General features: G+C 42.2%; 1 protein-coding gene across 1 annotated transcript in view; it reads right to left on the reverse strand.

Moving 5' to 3' along the window:
* The window catches only part of RASGRP1 (RAS guanyl releasing protein 1), a 99978-nt gene that overhangs the window by 25057 nt on the left and 56823 nt on the right, over positions 1-18098 (reverse strand). The window contains exons 3-6 of the mRNA XM_082274832.1: positions 2836-2941; positions 1322-1384; positions 1108-1239; positions 873-1026 (exon numbers count right to left, since the gene is read on the reverse strand). Of these exons, the coding sequence (XP_082130958.1) occupies positions 873-1026; positions 1108-1239; positions 1322-1384; positions 2836-2941 (455 nt within the window). The remainder of the gene's footprint in view (positions 1-872; positions 1027-1107; positions 1240-1321; positions 1385-2835; positions 2942-18098) is intronic.

The following is an 18098-nucleotide window of genomic DNA, read 5'->3' on the forward strand; positions in this document are numbered from 1 at the left end:
CCCTTTTCCTATTGGCTCCTGGAATAGCAGTGTAATCAATCCCAGGGCTCGATGGGCATCCCCCGCTGATAGTATCACACGATTTTACTGCTATACATACAGTGGGCCGTGATTCGTTCCCACTGCACATGCGCGAGATCGGGGGGCCAGCTGCATCTAATCCCGGAAGAGAGTCCCAGCAAGTTTCAGATGCCCATATTTAGGATAACTACTTGCTGGATCAGGAGTTCAAAGTAAGTCCTAAGACGTGCACAAAGGCATAAACTATATAATATACAGCACATGCTGATTTTTATATTATTTTTTCAGAAAATTTTAAATCAGAAAATGTTTATTGTAAAAACCAATAGATACATATCAGAACATGCAGATTTTTAATGTACAAGCGGCGACTGTCACAGGGGTTATTAAAAAAAAAAAAAAAATGGCTGGAACTCAGCTTTAAAAATGTAACTAGACAATTTAAGGATAAGTTAATTTGGGTATAATGTTCAGCCATACACGAAGGATCTTTCAGGTTAGAAGATAAATATATATAAAGACTTCATGACTGCTTCAATTTATTGTTGAATCCAAGCAAAAAGTCAACTCATAGGTTTTCAAACTCAGTCCTTATTTTTGTTTTTCCTCTCGGAAACATAGGCAGAGCATTTACTGAACAAACTAAGTAATTACATTTATCTGTTCTCTTGAGAGAAGATCCACATATTGTTGAGGTCTGAGGACAAGAACCTCTACACTAACACATTATTTGCTGTCATGGTATCAGTTTCTCTGTTTGACAGTTATGACATAGAGAAGTATATTATAAAACCAAGTTGTATAACACCATTAAAATGATAAACTTATCCTTCTCTGCTTTGTTTACTTACAGAAATTCTGCGGAATGATTTAAACTCTAGGTAAGTTAGGTGTTCTGCCAATTCCTGTGGCTCCAGGTGGTCAAATAGAAGTGACACTTTCCTCTTCTTACTACAGTTTGGTTTTATTCTTTGTGTCAGTTTTCTAGACCATTCCCGAGAGTTACTATATTATAAAATAAAGAATTACATTCCAGTATAAATCAATATTATGCCAAAAGATATTTAACATTTCCTGAGAACTCACATTTGAGCTGTGTCAAGAAGTTGCCAATGTAACTCTTCCCCCTGTGCTCGTACCAACTCTTGGAACTCCTCCATGGTCTCAGTAAGACGGGAGTCCACTTTGAACATAGTCCAGAGTTCTGTAATCCAATATCTAAAAAGAGAAAAAAGTTGAAGGACTGACCAAAAATGTAGGATCACAACAGAAAAGCTCAGTCTATATTTAAGAAACCTACCTTACAAAGTAGCAGATCTTAAGGCAGAGAAGCAATGACCTCTTCTGCAGAGCTTCCTCATACGTAAATGTCAGTTAAGGAAAAGCAGCAGCGAAGTCTATTGAAAGCGAATTATAATACAATGTGAATGTAGCATCGCTCTCAAGAACCAAAAATACCTTTAATGTTTAGCCCACACGATAGCTTGTCTAAAGCCTCGTACACACGCAACGAATTTCCGCCGACCGGTCGTCCGTCTTTTGTCCAGAGTGGTGTCTGTTGGTTGGAATGTGCCTAGACTGCACACAAATTTTCCCGCCCGACAGAATTCTACTTCAGAAGTGATGTCATGTGTTGGATTGCTGTATGTGTTCTTTCTCTCTGAGCATGCCTAGTCTTGCTCATAAGATTTTTCCCCATCGAAATCTGTACTAATGAGACGAAAATCAGACGTGTTTTGACAAAGGACAAAAATTTTAATGCCTGCACACCAGGATTTTGTCAGCCGAAAATTCGGAGTCGGTTGTCGGAAGCACCATACTAACAAGCCGAAAATTGGCAGATCGGTCGTCGGACGAAAAATCCCGGCCGAATTTCTTCTCGTGTGTACGGGGCTTAAGTCTAACTCCTATGTTTGAAGGGACTCTGCTTTTATAGTATAATCATATAAAGCATGTCATATGAAAAGCGTAAAGCAGAATTTCTCTTGCACCTACTCAGATTGAAAAGATGAGACATAAGAAGGGTGATAATAAACAACAATTGAGTGTAATTTTCTGTTGCCAGGTTCTCCTTCTCCCACGGGGGGCCTCGTTACCTGCTCCCAGCCTCCTCAGCGGCACATGCCTATCATTAATGACACACATGCTGAGGTCTGTTTGTGCACAGCCATATGGAATGCATTGCCTTCTAGAAGAAGACTCACTAAAAAGGCTCATTGTCTCTTTAATAAGCTGTAAACATCTTCTGGCTCTCTGTGCTTTAGATTTTCAGTTTTGTTTCTAATTTATCAGTAATGAAAAAACGAAATGATGTACTATACCCAGTTTTCTAATCTCCAGGCAGAAACACAAAAAAGAAAATGCTCGTAAAACTGACTTTTAGTGCTATATCTGGCGTGTCCTAACTTTATAGTAATTTATACATGAGATACCAAGCAGGGATTGCAGATGCCAAATTGGCTCATTAAATGTGTGAGGAAAGCCCCATTGGGTCATCTGCACGTGATATGTGATGCTTTAGCTGTTTAGAACTCCCTCCACTAAAACTGATGTCAATTACAGAACCATCATGGGAAATGCTCCATGGAAGGAGGTTATGAAACCCCCCAACACACATTAGAGATGGAGCTATGCGGTAGCCTAATATAAGTGTGACAATAGTGGTGGCATTGGAGCAATGTCTGGTATTGATAACAAGTATCTACTAAAAGTTTCAGAATAGACTAGAGTTCCCATTCTCTATTGGGTTTGAAGGTTCCTTGCATAGTGAGGAACACCCAAGCAAAGGTATATGTGCTACACAATAAAGGATATAATGCCCTGAGCTTGCTGAGCAGGTCTGCAGATGGAATCAGGAATCCGTGCATTGTCAACATAATCTGTACTAGCTCACTGCTCTGGCAAACATTCCCTTCAGAATCTGAAAATACAAATAAAAAAAGTATTGAAAAGGTTATGTCAGTCTATATAAAACATAAGTCAGATAGTACAGATACAAGCTTCAATCAAACAATCGATACCTATAAAACATAAAAACTTCCATGTTTTATGTCTCCACATTGCAATGTTACACACACTTTGAAGACTGACTATTAATAGGTAGGTTAAATAAAAGACATATATCCACCGAGTTGAACCAAAAATTTAAAAAATAAAAATAAACAAATTACATAGTTACATAGTTAGTGAGGTTGAAAAAAGACATCAGTCCATCCAGTTCAACCTTTGATGTGTGTGTGTGTTTGCTTTTAACCGTACATTGTATACCCCTGTATGTTGTGGTCTCTAAGGTGCCCATCTAATAGTTTTTTGAAACTATCAATGCTCCCTGCTGATACGACTGCTTGTGGAAGAGAATTCCACATCCTTACCGCTCTTACAGTGAAGTTAAACCGCCTTTCCTCTAGTTTTAGTGAGTGGCCACGTGTCTTATTGTATCTCCTCTCTCTGAATAGTTTGTTCCTTATGCTAGGGTCACCAGTACAGTATTTGTACATTGATATCATATCCCCCCTCAATCGTCTCTTCTCCAGAGAGAATAGGTTCAGTGCTTGTAGCCTTTCCTCATAGCTGATGTCCTCCATTCCCCTAATTATTTTTGTTGCCCTTCTCTGGACTCTTTCCAATTCCAGCACATCCTTCCTGAGGTCTGGTGCCCAGAACTGGACAGCATACTCCAGATGTGGCCGGACCAGAGTCTTGTAGAGTGGGAGAATAATCTCTTTATTTCTGGAGTGAATCCCCTTTTTTATACATCCCAGTATTCTGTTGGCTTTGCTTGCAGCGGCTTGGCATTGCATGCCACTGCCAAGCCTGTTGTCTACCAGTACCCCCAGGTCCTTTTCCATCCTAGACTCACCCAGAGGTTCCCCCCCTAGTGAGTAGCATGCTTTCTGGTTTCTGGCCCCCAAGTGCATTACTTTACATTTTTCAACATTAAACCTCATCTGCCATGTATTTGCCCACCCCGTTATTTTGTTCAGGTCCGCTTGAAATGTAGTTCCAAAACATCTTGGGTGCCGAGGTTGGGGCCTCATAAGTAAGGGGATTTACATTGCTTTAATCAGCAGTGCTCTTGCATCTTGAGCAGCGCTGTTAAAGTGGAGTTCCGGCCTCAAAATCGAAAAAAAACGATTTTGGGCCATCCGCTTGCTGAGGGCAACCTGAAAGAGAAATGGATAGTGCCGATTTTTTTTTTTTGGTCACTTACCTTATTATAGAAGAAAATATACTCACCTTCCTTACACTTCCTCCCTCTGCGGCTGTGGCCCGCGCCGTCACTTCCGGTTTGCAATGATTCCTGGGAGCTGAATGTCATCGCTCCCAGGAATCAATGCGCCTGCACCGGCCCCGCTCATCACTTCCGGTGCAGGCGCGGCATTCACTGCTAAACAGCTTCTGGGCATGCCTAGAAGCTGTGCAGGGATGCCGCGCCTGCACCGGAAGTGACGAGCGGGGCCGGTGCAGTGCATTGTTGGACTCCGACGTCACGGAAGAGGACATGAAGAGAGACGCTGCGGCTTCAGCTGCCCACACCTGAGATGGCAGCGCTGGAGAAGAAATTTTCAAGGTAAATATTTCTTCTTACAGGTAAGTGCGACCTGGGACAGTTCAGAGGCTATCCATTATGGAATGTACTAGCCCTGACTGTCCTGGGGGTATTTTTAGCTCAAATTGACCCCCGAGGCCGGAACTCCGCTTTAAGCTGGCTACACATTATACAACTTTTATTGTTCAATTTCCTTTACATTTACCTTCAACTATGGGCCTGCAAGGGCCTACCTGCAAACAATTTGAAAGTATTTAGGTATGACCTCATTTTATATGGTTTTGGTAAATCTGAAGGAAAATTGTACCCGGAAATTGTATAATTTGTAGCCAGCTTAAATTGGAACAGTGTTCAGGGAACAGATCTGAACTGCTGGAGAGCATGGCTGCTGCTTTGTAAGATACAGCCACCTATGTGCTGACAACACAACATAGTTTAACCCAAGGTGTAGCTCTCAGCAGCAGGAAAAAGTAAAGAAGTGCAGCCTGGCTGGCTGGTTCAAATGCTTTTAAGAAATTCTCAGTGAAAGGAGCCTACAGATTTAAAGCTGATTGTAATGGGTGTTACTATAGCCATATTCTTAGAACTGCCTGGCAATATTTATAACCTTGACTTGGACAATGATTACAATGACATTGGAGATAAAATAATATAATGTCCTGTTATAGAGTGACCAATGATTGTTGGACTTCCAGTTATGTTTATGCATCATCACCCTATCACATGGGCTTTTGATGGAGACAAGTGGCAGTCAGTGCACATTACACAGCCATGGTCCACTGTTGAAAGGAATTGTGCCTCGAGACATGGAATGCGCCCTGAGACACGCAATGCAGTCATCGTTGGAGTGCATGTATTGAAAAAAATGGCTGCAAAAATTATAGGAGATCAGCAGCACTGAGATGCAAAAAAAAAAAAAAAAGATTTATAAAATGGAAATAGTAAAGGCTACCAAGTGCTTTAGCAAGCTAAGGCTAGGTTCACACTGGTGCGTGGGAAAACACTGCATGTGATTTGCACAGGTATTATCGCACCGCATTCCTGTGCACATCACATGCGATGTCCGTTCGATGGAATTTCAGCCATACATTTTGTATGGCTGAAATCGCATCACACCCACACCAAATCTGCACCAAAATGGTGCAGGAACCTTTCGTCTCCCCCACCTGAATCGCATCCAATGGGTGTTCACATCAGTTTTGGGGTGTCGTTAAGAAAACATTGACACCCACAGCAGATCACAAAGATTCTGTGCATTTGCTTAGAATGAGATGTGTGGAAACGCAGTGCATCTTGTGTGTTTCCCGCATCGCATCAGTGTGAACTGAGACAATGTCATTCTGCTTTACAAAGATTTTTATTGAGTTTTGCATGAAAAAAAACAAAAGGTATGAAAGTAATGCACAAAAGGGTACAATAAAGTGAGGGGCATAGATAGGAGGATTACAGCATTTAACACAAAGACGTGAGACCAAGCCCAAATGGTCACATAACTATATTTGGTCTTCTCCAACCTAAAGCTGGCTACACATTTTACAATTCTCTTGTACAATTTTCCTTTTGATTAAACAAAACCATTTAATATGAGGTCAAACCTAAACACTTTCAAATTGTAGGCAATCTGGCAGGCCCTTGCACTATACAGTTGGAGGTAAATCTAAATGAAATTGAACAAAAAAAAAAATGGTATAATGTGTAGCCAGCTTAACCACTTGCCGACTGCTCACAGTATATTTACTGCGGCAGTCAGCCCCTCACAGGCAGAGCGACGTAGGTCTACATCGCTAGCCTGTGAGGCTCTGGGGAGCAAGCGCGCGCCGCCGGAGGCACTCTCCCGCTAGGTCACGGACCCCCCCGCGCATGTGACCGGCGGACCCGATGTCCGCCGGTCACTCGGCGATCGTCAGGAGAGAGGGAGAAAGGCAGGCGGCTAGTGTAAACAAGCCGCCTGTCATTCTCCCCTGTGTAGAAACAATGATCATACGGTTCTACTATGTAGGACCGTTGATCATTGTTCCTACACCTCAAGCCACAGCCAATCACAGTTAGAATCACGCCCCTAGGGACACACACAGCCCCTCCCTCTCAAATAAAGTTAACCCCTTCACTGCCAGTGTAATTTTACAGTAACAGTGCATATGTATAGCACTGATTACTGGAGAAATGTCACTGGTAACCCCAAAAATGTCAGTCAAGGGACCGATCTGTCCGCCGCAATGTTACAGTACCACAAAAAAATCGCAGATCGCCGCCATTACGCGTTAAAAAAAAAAAAATGACAAAAATCTTTCCCTTGGTTAGTAAACGCGATAACTTTTGCGCAAACCAATCAAAATACGCTTTTTGCGATTTTTTTTACCAAACATATGTAGCATAAAACAAATTGGCCGAAAATGTTAAAAAATTTTGAGTTTTACATTTTTTGGGGGGGGGGAATTTCATATAAAAAAATGTGAAAAATATTGTTTTTTTTGCAAAATTGACGCTCTTTTTTTGTTTATAGCGCATGATCAAAAAATCGCACAGGTGATCAAATACCACCTTTACATCAAATACCACCAAAAGAAAGCTCTGTTTGTGGGAAAAAAAGGACGTCAAATTCGTTTAGGTAATTGCGACTGCGCAATTGTCCGTTAAATTCACGCAGTGCCGAATCGCAAAATACCCCCTGGTCAGAAAGGGGGTAAAATCTTCCGGGGCTTAAGTGGTTAAGACAAGGTTAAAAAATATGCAAATTCAAACCATGGAGGCACATAACGCGAATCGGTAGGAAAAAGTGTTGCCTGTGTAGTAGTACACCCTGGCGGAGGGGAAAAGGGAGTGAGAAAAAAAGAAAGAAGAAAGGGAAAAAAGGGGGGGGGGGGAGAGAAAGCTCCAAACTCAATGTCATTCTGATAGGGTTTAAATCTGTGTTAAAGAGCAATTTCAGGCAAGAAGTAAAGTGTTCAGTTAGCCACTAATGCTAGATATTAAAACAATCACTGCTATAATTATATAATTGACTTGATTTACCATAATCACTGTTGTGTGTAATTCCCTGCAGATTAGGCACACAGGTTAATTTACTAAAACCGTAGAGTGCAAAATCTGGTGTAGCTGTGCATGGTAGTCAATCAGCGTCTAGCTTCAGCTTGTTCAATTAAACTTTGACAAAAAAGCTGATTGGTTTATATGCAGAGCTGCACCAGATTTTGCACTCTCCAGTTTTAGTAAATCAACCCCACAGCTCTGTACATCCTAACTACGAGTGCGCATTCTGCAGCTTATGCTGTATGACTTCCTCTCTCACTTTCTGTATCACCAATCACATTCAAGCTTCCAAGGCAGGGTTGAATATGTTTGGTGGCTTTGAGAAACTTTTTTCTTTTTATATAAGTTTTTCTGTATTTGAGAATGAGCAAGGTAGGTGCTCTAGCAAGTGTATTCTGAGATCTCCAGATTACAGACAAAATGGAAGGATGCTGGCTGCCCATCCGTATAAGCATTTCAAGGCCAGTCAAAGTGTTGACTGGAGTGTATCTTTAAAGTAAATCTACCAATTAAAATCAAAAATAAGTATTAAAGAGAAGAAAAAGCAACATCCGATACTGACCAGTTGCATCCATTTGCAAACCCATTGTTGTAAAGTACTCTGTGAGCCCCCAAAATCCAAGTGCCTTTCGTTTTCAGCTCCTGACTTTCCAAGAAGTCAGTGTTGAAACACACCTTCACCTCATCCAATAATTCAGCATATTCATATTGAGAGATGTCCTGCATTGCATAGTGGGATACGATCAGGGAATGCTTTAGCAATGTCTTTTGTAAAAATTGGATGTGGAGTAGTGGGGTATCTGTGTGTTTCAGAGACTCTTGGGGTGCACATTACCAAGGTTTAGTAAATGAAAGGGACCAGATGACAGTGCCACTAAAGCTGGTTTCACTTCTCAGGGGGTACTGGCAGGCCATTTTGACACTGTTCTGCTTTGATGGATGTAGTAGCAGTTCTCGATGAATTCTCAAGGTACACATCAGATACCGTATTTTCCGGCGTATAAGACGACTGGGCATATAAGACGACCCCCCCCCTAATTTTTAAGTTGAAACATAGGTTTTGGGCTATACTCGCCGTATAAGACTACCCCCCTTCCGAAGCAAGGCAACACCATTGAAAAACATCAGATTTCTCATAGATCTCTCATAATATTTCCAAGGTACCCTAAGTATTACCAGTAGATGTAATCTCAAATCACAGTGAGCGATGTATTCTATTATTGAATGCAAAGCCTGCTCGGATTGGCAGAGTCAGAGAGGCGGGCTGATGTTACTCCACCAATCCGAGCAGGCTTTGCATTCAATAATAGAATACATCGCTCTCCCTGATTGGCTCAGCGTGGTACACTGTATGTAGCCGAAGCTACGGTACATACGGTATACCGGTATAGGATTCCCACATCGGTATAGGATTCGAGATTACATCGACCGGTAATACTTATACTTAGGTTACCTTGGAGATATTATACTCGGCGTATAAGACGACCCCCCATTTTTGGGGGATTTTTTTGAGGTTCAAAAGTAGTCTTATACGCCAGAAAATACAGTATTTTGGTTCTAATTTTGCCCTTTGTATGCTTCACCCATTAAAAAAGTTGCTCACAAATATAGGTGTTGAAAAGGACATGCATGGCATGTAGGGTTGCCACCTTTTCTTCAAACCAAACCCGAACACTTTAGTATTGTACGACAATTTATTTTTTGTAGAGTAAACTATAGCAGGGTTCTCCAAAATTTCTAAACAAAGGGCCCATTTACTGTCCCTCAGACTTTAGGGGGGGCCGGACTGTAGCCAGCAGAAATTTAAGTTTTTTCTGCCATCAGTGGGAGTAAACAGTATCCCATCTTTAATACCATGGGGAGGAATAGTGCCCCATTGTTTGTGTCAGGGACAGGAATTAGGCCCCATTGTTGGTATCAGTGGGCAGAATAGTGTCTCATGTCAGTGGGATGAATAGTGCCCCAAGGGGCGTATAAGCAAAGGACGGCATGTGGCCCTCAAGCCGCAGTTTGGAGACCACTCCACTATAGGATTATAAAAGACCTGGGGCACCGTTGGATTACATGCCCCGGCATATTAATATAGACAAGGGGGCCAGGACTTTAATTTAACTGTCAGGAGCCGCTGTACAGGTATTACTCTGCTGCTAAGCGATGAGCATTAACTAGTTCTGTTCCTACCTCAGCTCCCAGCTGCTGCCCGATAAGCACTCGTTCTGTTTCTTCCCCCGGCCTCCAGCTGCCACAGTCTGGTCTGAATAACGTGTCCAGGTTCCAGGCAGACTGAAACCCGGACACATGTTTCAAAATAATTCAAGACCCGAACTGTCCAGGTAAATCCTGTCCAGGTGGCAACCCTAATGGCATGATTGTGAAGAGTATAAGATTTTTCTTTGGGAAAGATAAAACTTATAAAAGTCCAGTCAAGGGACACTGTACATTTTTTCTTCATCCACATGTGTTAGCAAAGCGTAAATGCATTTTTTTTCCAAAAACATTTACATTTTTAAGTATGTTTACGATTTTGTGTTGGGCTACAGTCATAGCCATCTTGGGCTGCATGCAGCCCGTGGGCCGTAGGTTGGGCACCCCTGCAGTAAACTCTGTGCGAGAGCAAAAGTCTCTTTACAGTGGTCTTATCCACCCCCTGTCTTGTCGGAGCTACAGCTTCCCCCTCCCCAACTACACCACTAAACACTCCCTTACCACACCAATAACCACTCCCTGGGCCATTGTTTTATGCCTTCCGTTGTGTGGAAATCAGTGACAAATGATGGTCCTAGGAAGGACAGAGGTCACTTTGACATGCTGGATTTGATTGACAATCTGGCTTCACTTCGGTTTTGCTGTGCGAGAAAAAAAGATGGCAGCACCCAACAGAGGCATCAGATTGTTTCTGGGGACAGACAGGAGTATAGCATTGTTCACCGATTATGCACTTGCCTTTTGTTTCAAAGCTGAAGGGTTTCGCAATGGTTTCTACAGACATTGGCAAAGGAAAGGGCTCCTTTACCAACTATGACACGATGTCAAAGGATTTTTCTTGATGACTACATGAGAAGAGCAGTAACTTTTGAGCAGCATTAAGCATTTATGGTTTAAAATTAGAATGCTGAGACCTTATAACTTTCCCACATTGGGCTAACATTGGTTTAAAGGTTAATTTTTAGTTCAGGATTTACACTCATAAATGAAGATACGCCCCAGGAAGTAACTGGTGTGTTCGTGCTTCACACCCAGCTCCACACTTCCTTTTTCAAGCTTTCTATTCTCAGTATACCAGAAGTGGTTTTGGGAGATGTTTGTGACAATCACAAGCTTAAATATACTTTATCCACTATACAAGAGCTCCGTTCACCTGTTTCTTCAATCCTGCCTGCCAGCCGAGAGTTAACAGTTTATTAAACCCCCAGCATGCTATGTTGTTAGGCTAGACCATTACTCTGCCCTAGTTACATAAGGAATACCATGTGGCGATGCTCAGCACTAGCATACAGTGCAGCAAGTTGTTTTATAGGAGGCATTTGAGAGCATATGACACCAATTTGGCACATAATCTGTCATTTGCACAGAGGATCACGTCATGGAAAATAAAACTAAATAAAGGAGAGCGTTTCTCCATTTCACTTCTTATATTCTTGCAGGTTAGCAGAAGATTTCCTGCCGTGTTTCCATTTAGGGAAAGTTGTTGTATTAATGCTAATGTGATTGCAATTTTCCTCCATTTTCCTCCGGAGTGACAAACAATAGAGTTTCTTTTGTCAATGTTCCTCCCACATTTCTCGGCACAGAATAAATCCCTGGGGATTTCAAACTCGCTCCAACTCAATCCAGGTAACACACTGAGCAGCCCCCTGCCCAGAGGCAGCATTCAAACACAGTACATTTCTGAAACATACAAATCCATAAACACTAAGCTGAATGAAACTATTTCTTACATTGTCCATCTATCATTTACTAGTGGAGTCAGCAGCACACACCTATCTTCTACTGTCACTATCAAGTTCGCAGCCCTCCTCTTGAACTGAATGATATTTATTTTCTATTTTTCTTTAAAAAAAATATATATATATATACATATATATATATACACACTGTTTTCGCTGTTTTTCATCCTTTGATGGATCTGAGTGTTGCTGATCTTTTGCAGCTCCATACATGCACACACACCAGTGATGGCTACCTGGCATTTCTCAAGTTGGTGTTCCAAATGTTGTCAACAGTGTAATGTTTATCAATCCAGCCACTTGCAGTCTCCATCAGGAGCACTTGTGACTTGATGACAACAAGGCAGGGTCAAAATTGATAAAAAGGATAGACGTTGTCATCCTATAACAGGATTTCCCAAACATCCATCTTCTTGGCAGATTCATCAGATACTATTCTTCCTGGCTTCCACATGACAGCCTCCTGTTGGTTCTGCTATGCTAGGAACATTCAGATCTGACACTGAAAGTTGAAACATAAGTAACCAGTTCCTATTATGAATGGTGTACACGCACTTCTTCTTGCGAAAGCCAACCTGTATCATTTATAGGAAGATGACTACTTCCACCTGTAGCGGTGTTAAATATGCCTAAGGATACTGTTTGATATCCGGGGAGGAACTAGGCTCCCTCTAGTGACAGTTACATGGAATTTCCCGGGCCGTGACTTTCTTTCCAGGAAGTTGAGGAGACTACATCTCCCATGGTGCTTTGCAAGATCCAGGGTGCACGGCTGCACCGCACGGCTTTATGGGGGAAGTTATTTAAAGGAAGGGAGGAGCCAAGCTCGGCCCTTCTGCGCTGGACTCCGAGGAACCAAGAAGCTAGAGCTGAGGACTGATGCTGGATATTAGGCCAAAGCCTCTAAGCCTGGAGTGACGACGTTGAATCGTTCCATCTCAAGCACGAGACAATACCCTGGAGGTCCCATCGCTGTTTGCAGAGACCGGAGACATCCACCAAAGACAGACCTCGCGCAGCTGAACACGGAGGCAGAGACTAAGATCGCAGTGGAGCGCGCCAAAGAGAAACTCCTGTTGGTGAGAGGGCACTTGCCCAAAAACTGACTTTATCTGCCAAGGAAGTAGCTTTACCTACAGATAGCGATAGCGTAACAGAAGGTGATAAACCCCGGGGTAGATCAGCATACTGTCTCAGGATATTCATAGACAAACAACCGTATCTATAAAGGAGTCGCCAGAGGCCTACCTCTCTCTCAGAAGTTACTGCTCAGTTACACAGATACCCTGCGGTGACAACCAACAGTCTGCTGCTCTTTTTTTCCCTCTCTGGATCTTCATCCCTAATGTGGAGTACAAATAAACCTGTGCACCAACATTGCTAGTGAAGATACCAAGAAGAAAGAAGAGAACTCTGGGGGAGGGACTCAGATAGGCCTACCTATCTGGTACTGTGTCTAGCCTTAATGAAGGAGGAGTGTGGGGGTATTTCTTTTATCTCTTTAAAGCTGATTTAAGTAACCTTTTATGGACTTGTATTTCATTGTATCTCCCTTGTTCAATTTGATACATAGTAAATTAAGCTTTGATTAATTACAATCCTGTGTGCTGTTCCATTGTGTCACCCAGAAGGACTACCATTGAAGAAGGTAACAAGTCACTGTTGCATATTGAAGTATTGTATTCCAATCTGTGTATCCATTTGATAGTTCAGTCCTATTCTTGGTCAGTTGTGCCTGAGGAGGGATCGAGCCAATTTGATTGGGTTGTTAGGCAGGGTGTAGACCCAACAACATAATTAGCAGCTCCTGCGGGGGTGGTGCTACACACCTTTTATCAAAGTAAAATTCTGCATCTACCTTCCAGGCCATTCTCTTTTATATGCATGTCTTTTATGTGAAAGCTAGAAAAGAGAGACAGCCCCACTTTACTGCAAATGAGGGTAGTCTAGCCTTAGGGTTTCTCAACTAAAGTTCCACCACAACCCGCTGCTACAGTGGATTTATATCTGCTCAGCAGTGGTTTCCATGCTGAGTCATTGCTGAATATTACCATTAAAGTTCCAGCTGCTAATGTCATCATACATGCGCCAGATGAGAGTAGAGCACCTGGTTTCAGATAAATACCTAAAAGAGAAGCTTGGGTTTTTTTTTTATTAAGAATCATACTTACCTAGACCAATGCTGCATCCGTCCCATGTCAGCTCTAAAACTGAGAACCGAGTGATCAAACAACGATGATTGCTCAACTCTCAGTGTTCCATTATGCAAGGAGCTGGCAACTGTCAGTCAGCGCTGTCTGCTCTGCCCCTCCAGCGCTCACTGGAGCGCTGGGCTGTGGAGGGGGCGAGAGCGACTGGCTCAGGCTCTCAGCTGCTCCCTAAGAGGCTGAGCCAGGTGCCAATCCAGGCTTCTGAGTGGAATCTTACCATATGGTTGTGATCTTTCCCCAGGCTCTATGGCGTCAGCCGACAGTAGGCTTCACCCCACTGTCAGCTGAAAATGGGTCAAAGCAGTGCAGAACGAACTGCACTCCTGTGATCCACAGGAGAAGTACAGCCAGATGAGCTTTGGCTGTTCTTCTCCTTTAATGGGAAACCTCTATAACACCTGCCTCATCTTTAATAGGACATGGGAGGAGGTGATACCTGTACATGTTCTTCTGTGGGTCATGTCACCCAAGCAACCACTCTGGGTCTCTGAACTAATAGCCAAATGCCTAAAGCATAGGTGGACCTAAATTTGGACGGTTGTATCAGTTGACTTGTGTACCACCAGCCTGTTGGAAAATTTTCTCTAGATTAGCGATGCCGGCTATAGCCAAAGGCGCTAATAAAATCTATTCTCACGGACGGGCAGTCTCCACACTGTCAGAATACATTAGCTCACCAGGAGGGATTTCCCCATCTGCATCAAATGTGTGGATGGGGGAAATCTAGTCATTTACTTTCCTTCAACCAGCAGGTTGAATGAAATAAATGACTCATGTATGGACAGCCTAAGGGCCCATTCACACCATATGTTTTGTCATTCAATGGGTAGCCATGCCCAATGCAGTCCCATTACATAGAAAAAGCAATTTGCGTAATGTCTTATTGTTTCAGTTCACACCAATTTTTTTTAGAGGCTGCAACATGTTCCAACACACTACAATGTGCTACAATGCAAAAAGATTAATGAAATGTTGTCAGGGTTTATAAAGACAACGCGTTTAACAACATTCTAACAATGCATCAAACTGCGCCTCCAGAACGCTCACTCAGAGATGCACATTATACAGAGCATAATACGCACCCGCTGCTGTGAACGATCCAAACTACTCTCCTATACAATGTATTTCGGGGTTCCCCAAAATCTCTAACTTTTGTTCAAAGGTTCCTCTGCCATAAAAAGGTTCAAAAAGTTAGTGTCTACTTCTTTGGACGTTACTAGACTGAGTGCTGATGAACAGGCCTGAATGTGGGAATGTACTAGCACACAAAACATAAGGACTGATTTATCCAGCAGAGGCAACACCATTCCCAAGTGCATAAAAAATAAATTGGTATGCTAGAAAAGAACAGGTGTTAAATGTATCGATGTTTCAAATATTCTCCTAAAAACAACCAACTTTGTGTTACTAATGCAAGTGCAGGGTAAAGAGCAGGTCACCCTGTCAGATTATTCTGAGGCACACAGCTACTATTACATATCATTTATCCCTCAAACAAATGTCTTTTTCTTACTCCGTGTTCCACCTCATTCACAGAATCAGCATAGAAAATCAGGGATCAGACTACATTGTATTTGTTGCCCTGATTGCAAACACTAGTCACAATAACCTCAAGATGTGATCTAGCATATACAAAGCAGTGGCAAGAAAGCCTTTACAATCGCTAAATCAGATGACCCAAATACAGGATTAAACTGTCTGGAGAAGTAGTTGCAGAGTTAGGACCTTACGGCACAGTCCTGTGATGCAAGTCACCCAACCCAGCCATTCTTCAACCAGGCTCCTTCCCGGTCTACCTGCCCTCTGCCTATCCATTAAAATCCATGTGCTCTCATTGGTGGAGACTCTCTGAAGTTAAAGTTAGGGACTACAGAAAACAGGGTGCCTTGATGGGGCCTGTAGCTTACGCATGTATTTTCAAATATGTGCAGACTAAACCTCTGTTCCCAATGCATATTGTTAGACAGGTCTATTTGGTTGGTCGCTAGCTGGTTGGTAAGTTTGAGCTTGGAAATCTCTTTGTATTTGTTTGACATACGTCACCCTTCCAGAGCTCCTTGCTGCAAAGACCAGTTATAGGTGGGGGCAGTGGCCATTTGTTTGTATTTTTATCCAGGCTGTGTGTTAATGTCATGTCTATGGTAGCAATAGATGTTCATATATCCGTAACAAGCCACACAATAAATAGATTCTTAGCATGCTCTTCTTGTAGCATTGGGTTGGGTTTAGTTGCTCATTTTTATGATCTTTCCTGTTTGCGTTGGTTTTCTTTACATACTGCTTTTCCTCCAACAACTCCAAATGGGTCGATTGACCAATCTTGGTCCTAGTGTGAGTGTGTCTGGATAACTAAAGGCCTGTACACATGATAAGAAATTTGGAAGGGAAATTTCGTCTGACGACCGATCTGCCGATTTTCGGATTGTTAGTATGGTGCTTTCGACAGCCGACTCCGACTTTTCGGCTGACAAAATCTTGGTGTGCAGGCATTAAAATTTTTGTCCTCCGTAAACACACGTCCGATTTTCGTTTCATTAGTACAGATTTCGACGGGGAAAAATCTTATGAGCAAGACTAGGCATGCTCAGAGATGAAAGAACACATGGAAAGCAATCCAACACATGACATCACTTCTGAAGTAGAATTCTGTTGTACGGGAAAATTTGTATGAAAATAACCTCTTCACTTTCCACATCAGACTAGCATGCCACAAAAAACGGACGACAGATCGTTCCATAATCTGATCGTGTGTACGGGGCTTAAGAAGGACAATAGATTGCACGTGCCTCTGAAAGGGATTGGTGTGAATAGTTCTATATATTCTTTTAGGAGCTTTGTATTATGGCAATGCTATAGAAATCACATAAAGCAAATAATGATTTGGTAGAAGCTGCATCTCCTTAGGAACTGCGGTAACATATTTTGGCAACCTTTTGTAGAGCATCTGAACGGTCATGGGTCTATACCTGCCTTAAAGTGACATTCATTTTTTTTAGTTTGTCTAATTAAAATAAAGAGAGGTTTTTGTGTGGAATGACATTTACAGAGCAGTCCCATATTTCCTCTTTGGTGATTACTCCCCTGGCGCTGTCCATTCTTTCAGGTGCCCCTTAGCAAGTAGGTGCTATGCTGGCGCCCATGCAGGCTCACTTCCGAGCCCGGCTGTCTGTGTCCATGGACACACATAGCACCGGTAAGCCATGCCCCTTGCTCCCTCCTCCCAGGAGTTTAATTGACAGCAAGAGGAGCCTATGGCTTCCACTGCCCTCAGTGTCTCCTGTCAGACCAGGAAGAGAGGAGAGCAGTGCTACAGCTGGGACAGAGCTGGATTGGTGAGAGATGGTTGGGAGGAGGGGGAACAGTTAGTGGGGCTTTTTTTTTTACCTAAATGCAGGGTATACTTTGACAGTTTGACTTTAGAATTACTTTAAAGGATGGCATTATCGCTAATGCAGAGATGAAAGAGACATTTTTAAACCATTCTCTGTCTTTTGGTCTTTGACTATCACAACTTACAGGATGTATGGTGCTGCTTAGAGACAGACTTCCTAGCATTTGTTTCCTGTCCAGACTCAAAAAGTATGCCACCTCCACAAAAAGATAAACTCTGTCACACTCACTCACATAAATCACAGTTGCAGCATGACCGATCACTGCAATGATGATAATCAAGAATACCATTACCCAGCATTACCCAGTATGACTGGAATGTTTCACCTCCTATCTGTCCACATGTCAAATTACAGTGACTCTGTCACCAAAATACACCCTTCTAAAGAAGAGGAATATTACTCATCCCTGTGCTTTCAATCTTGCAGAACTACACCAGCTTAACTACTTCAGCCCCCGAAAGGTTTACCCCCCTTCACGACTAGGCCATTTTTTATGATACCGCGCTGCCTTAGTTTAACTTATAATTGCACGATCGTGCGACGCTGTACCTAAATAAAATGTATGTCTTTTTTTCCCCCACAATTATAGCTTTCTTTTGGTGGTATTTGATCACCTGTGCCTTATTTATTTTTTGCGCTATAAACAAAAAAAGACCGACAATTTTGAAAAAAAAAAAAAAAAACAATATTTTTTACTTTCTGCTAAAAACACACCCAATAAAAAATGTAAAAAAAATAAAATGTCTTTATCAATCTAAGCCAATATGTATTCTGCTACATATTTTTGGTAAACAAAATTCCAATAAGCGTATATTGATTGGTTTTTGCAAAAGGTATAGTGTCTACAAACTAAGGAATATATTTTTGGAATTTTTATTTATTTTTTTACTAGTATGGCGGTGATCAGCGACTTACAGTAGGACTGCGATATTGCGTCAGACAAATCATG

The sequence above is a fragment of the Pelophylax lessonae genome, assembly GCF_965119305.1.
Source record: "Pelophylax lessonae genome assembly, chromosome: 13".
In the NCBI taxonomy this organism is placed as follows: domain Eukaryota; kingdom Metazoa; phylum Chordata; class Amphibia; order Anura; family Ranidae; genus Pelophylax; species Pelophylax lessonae.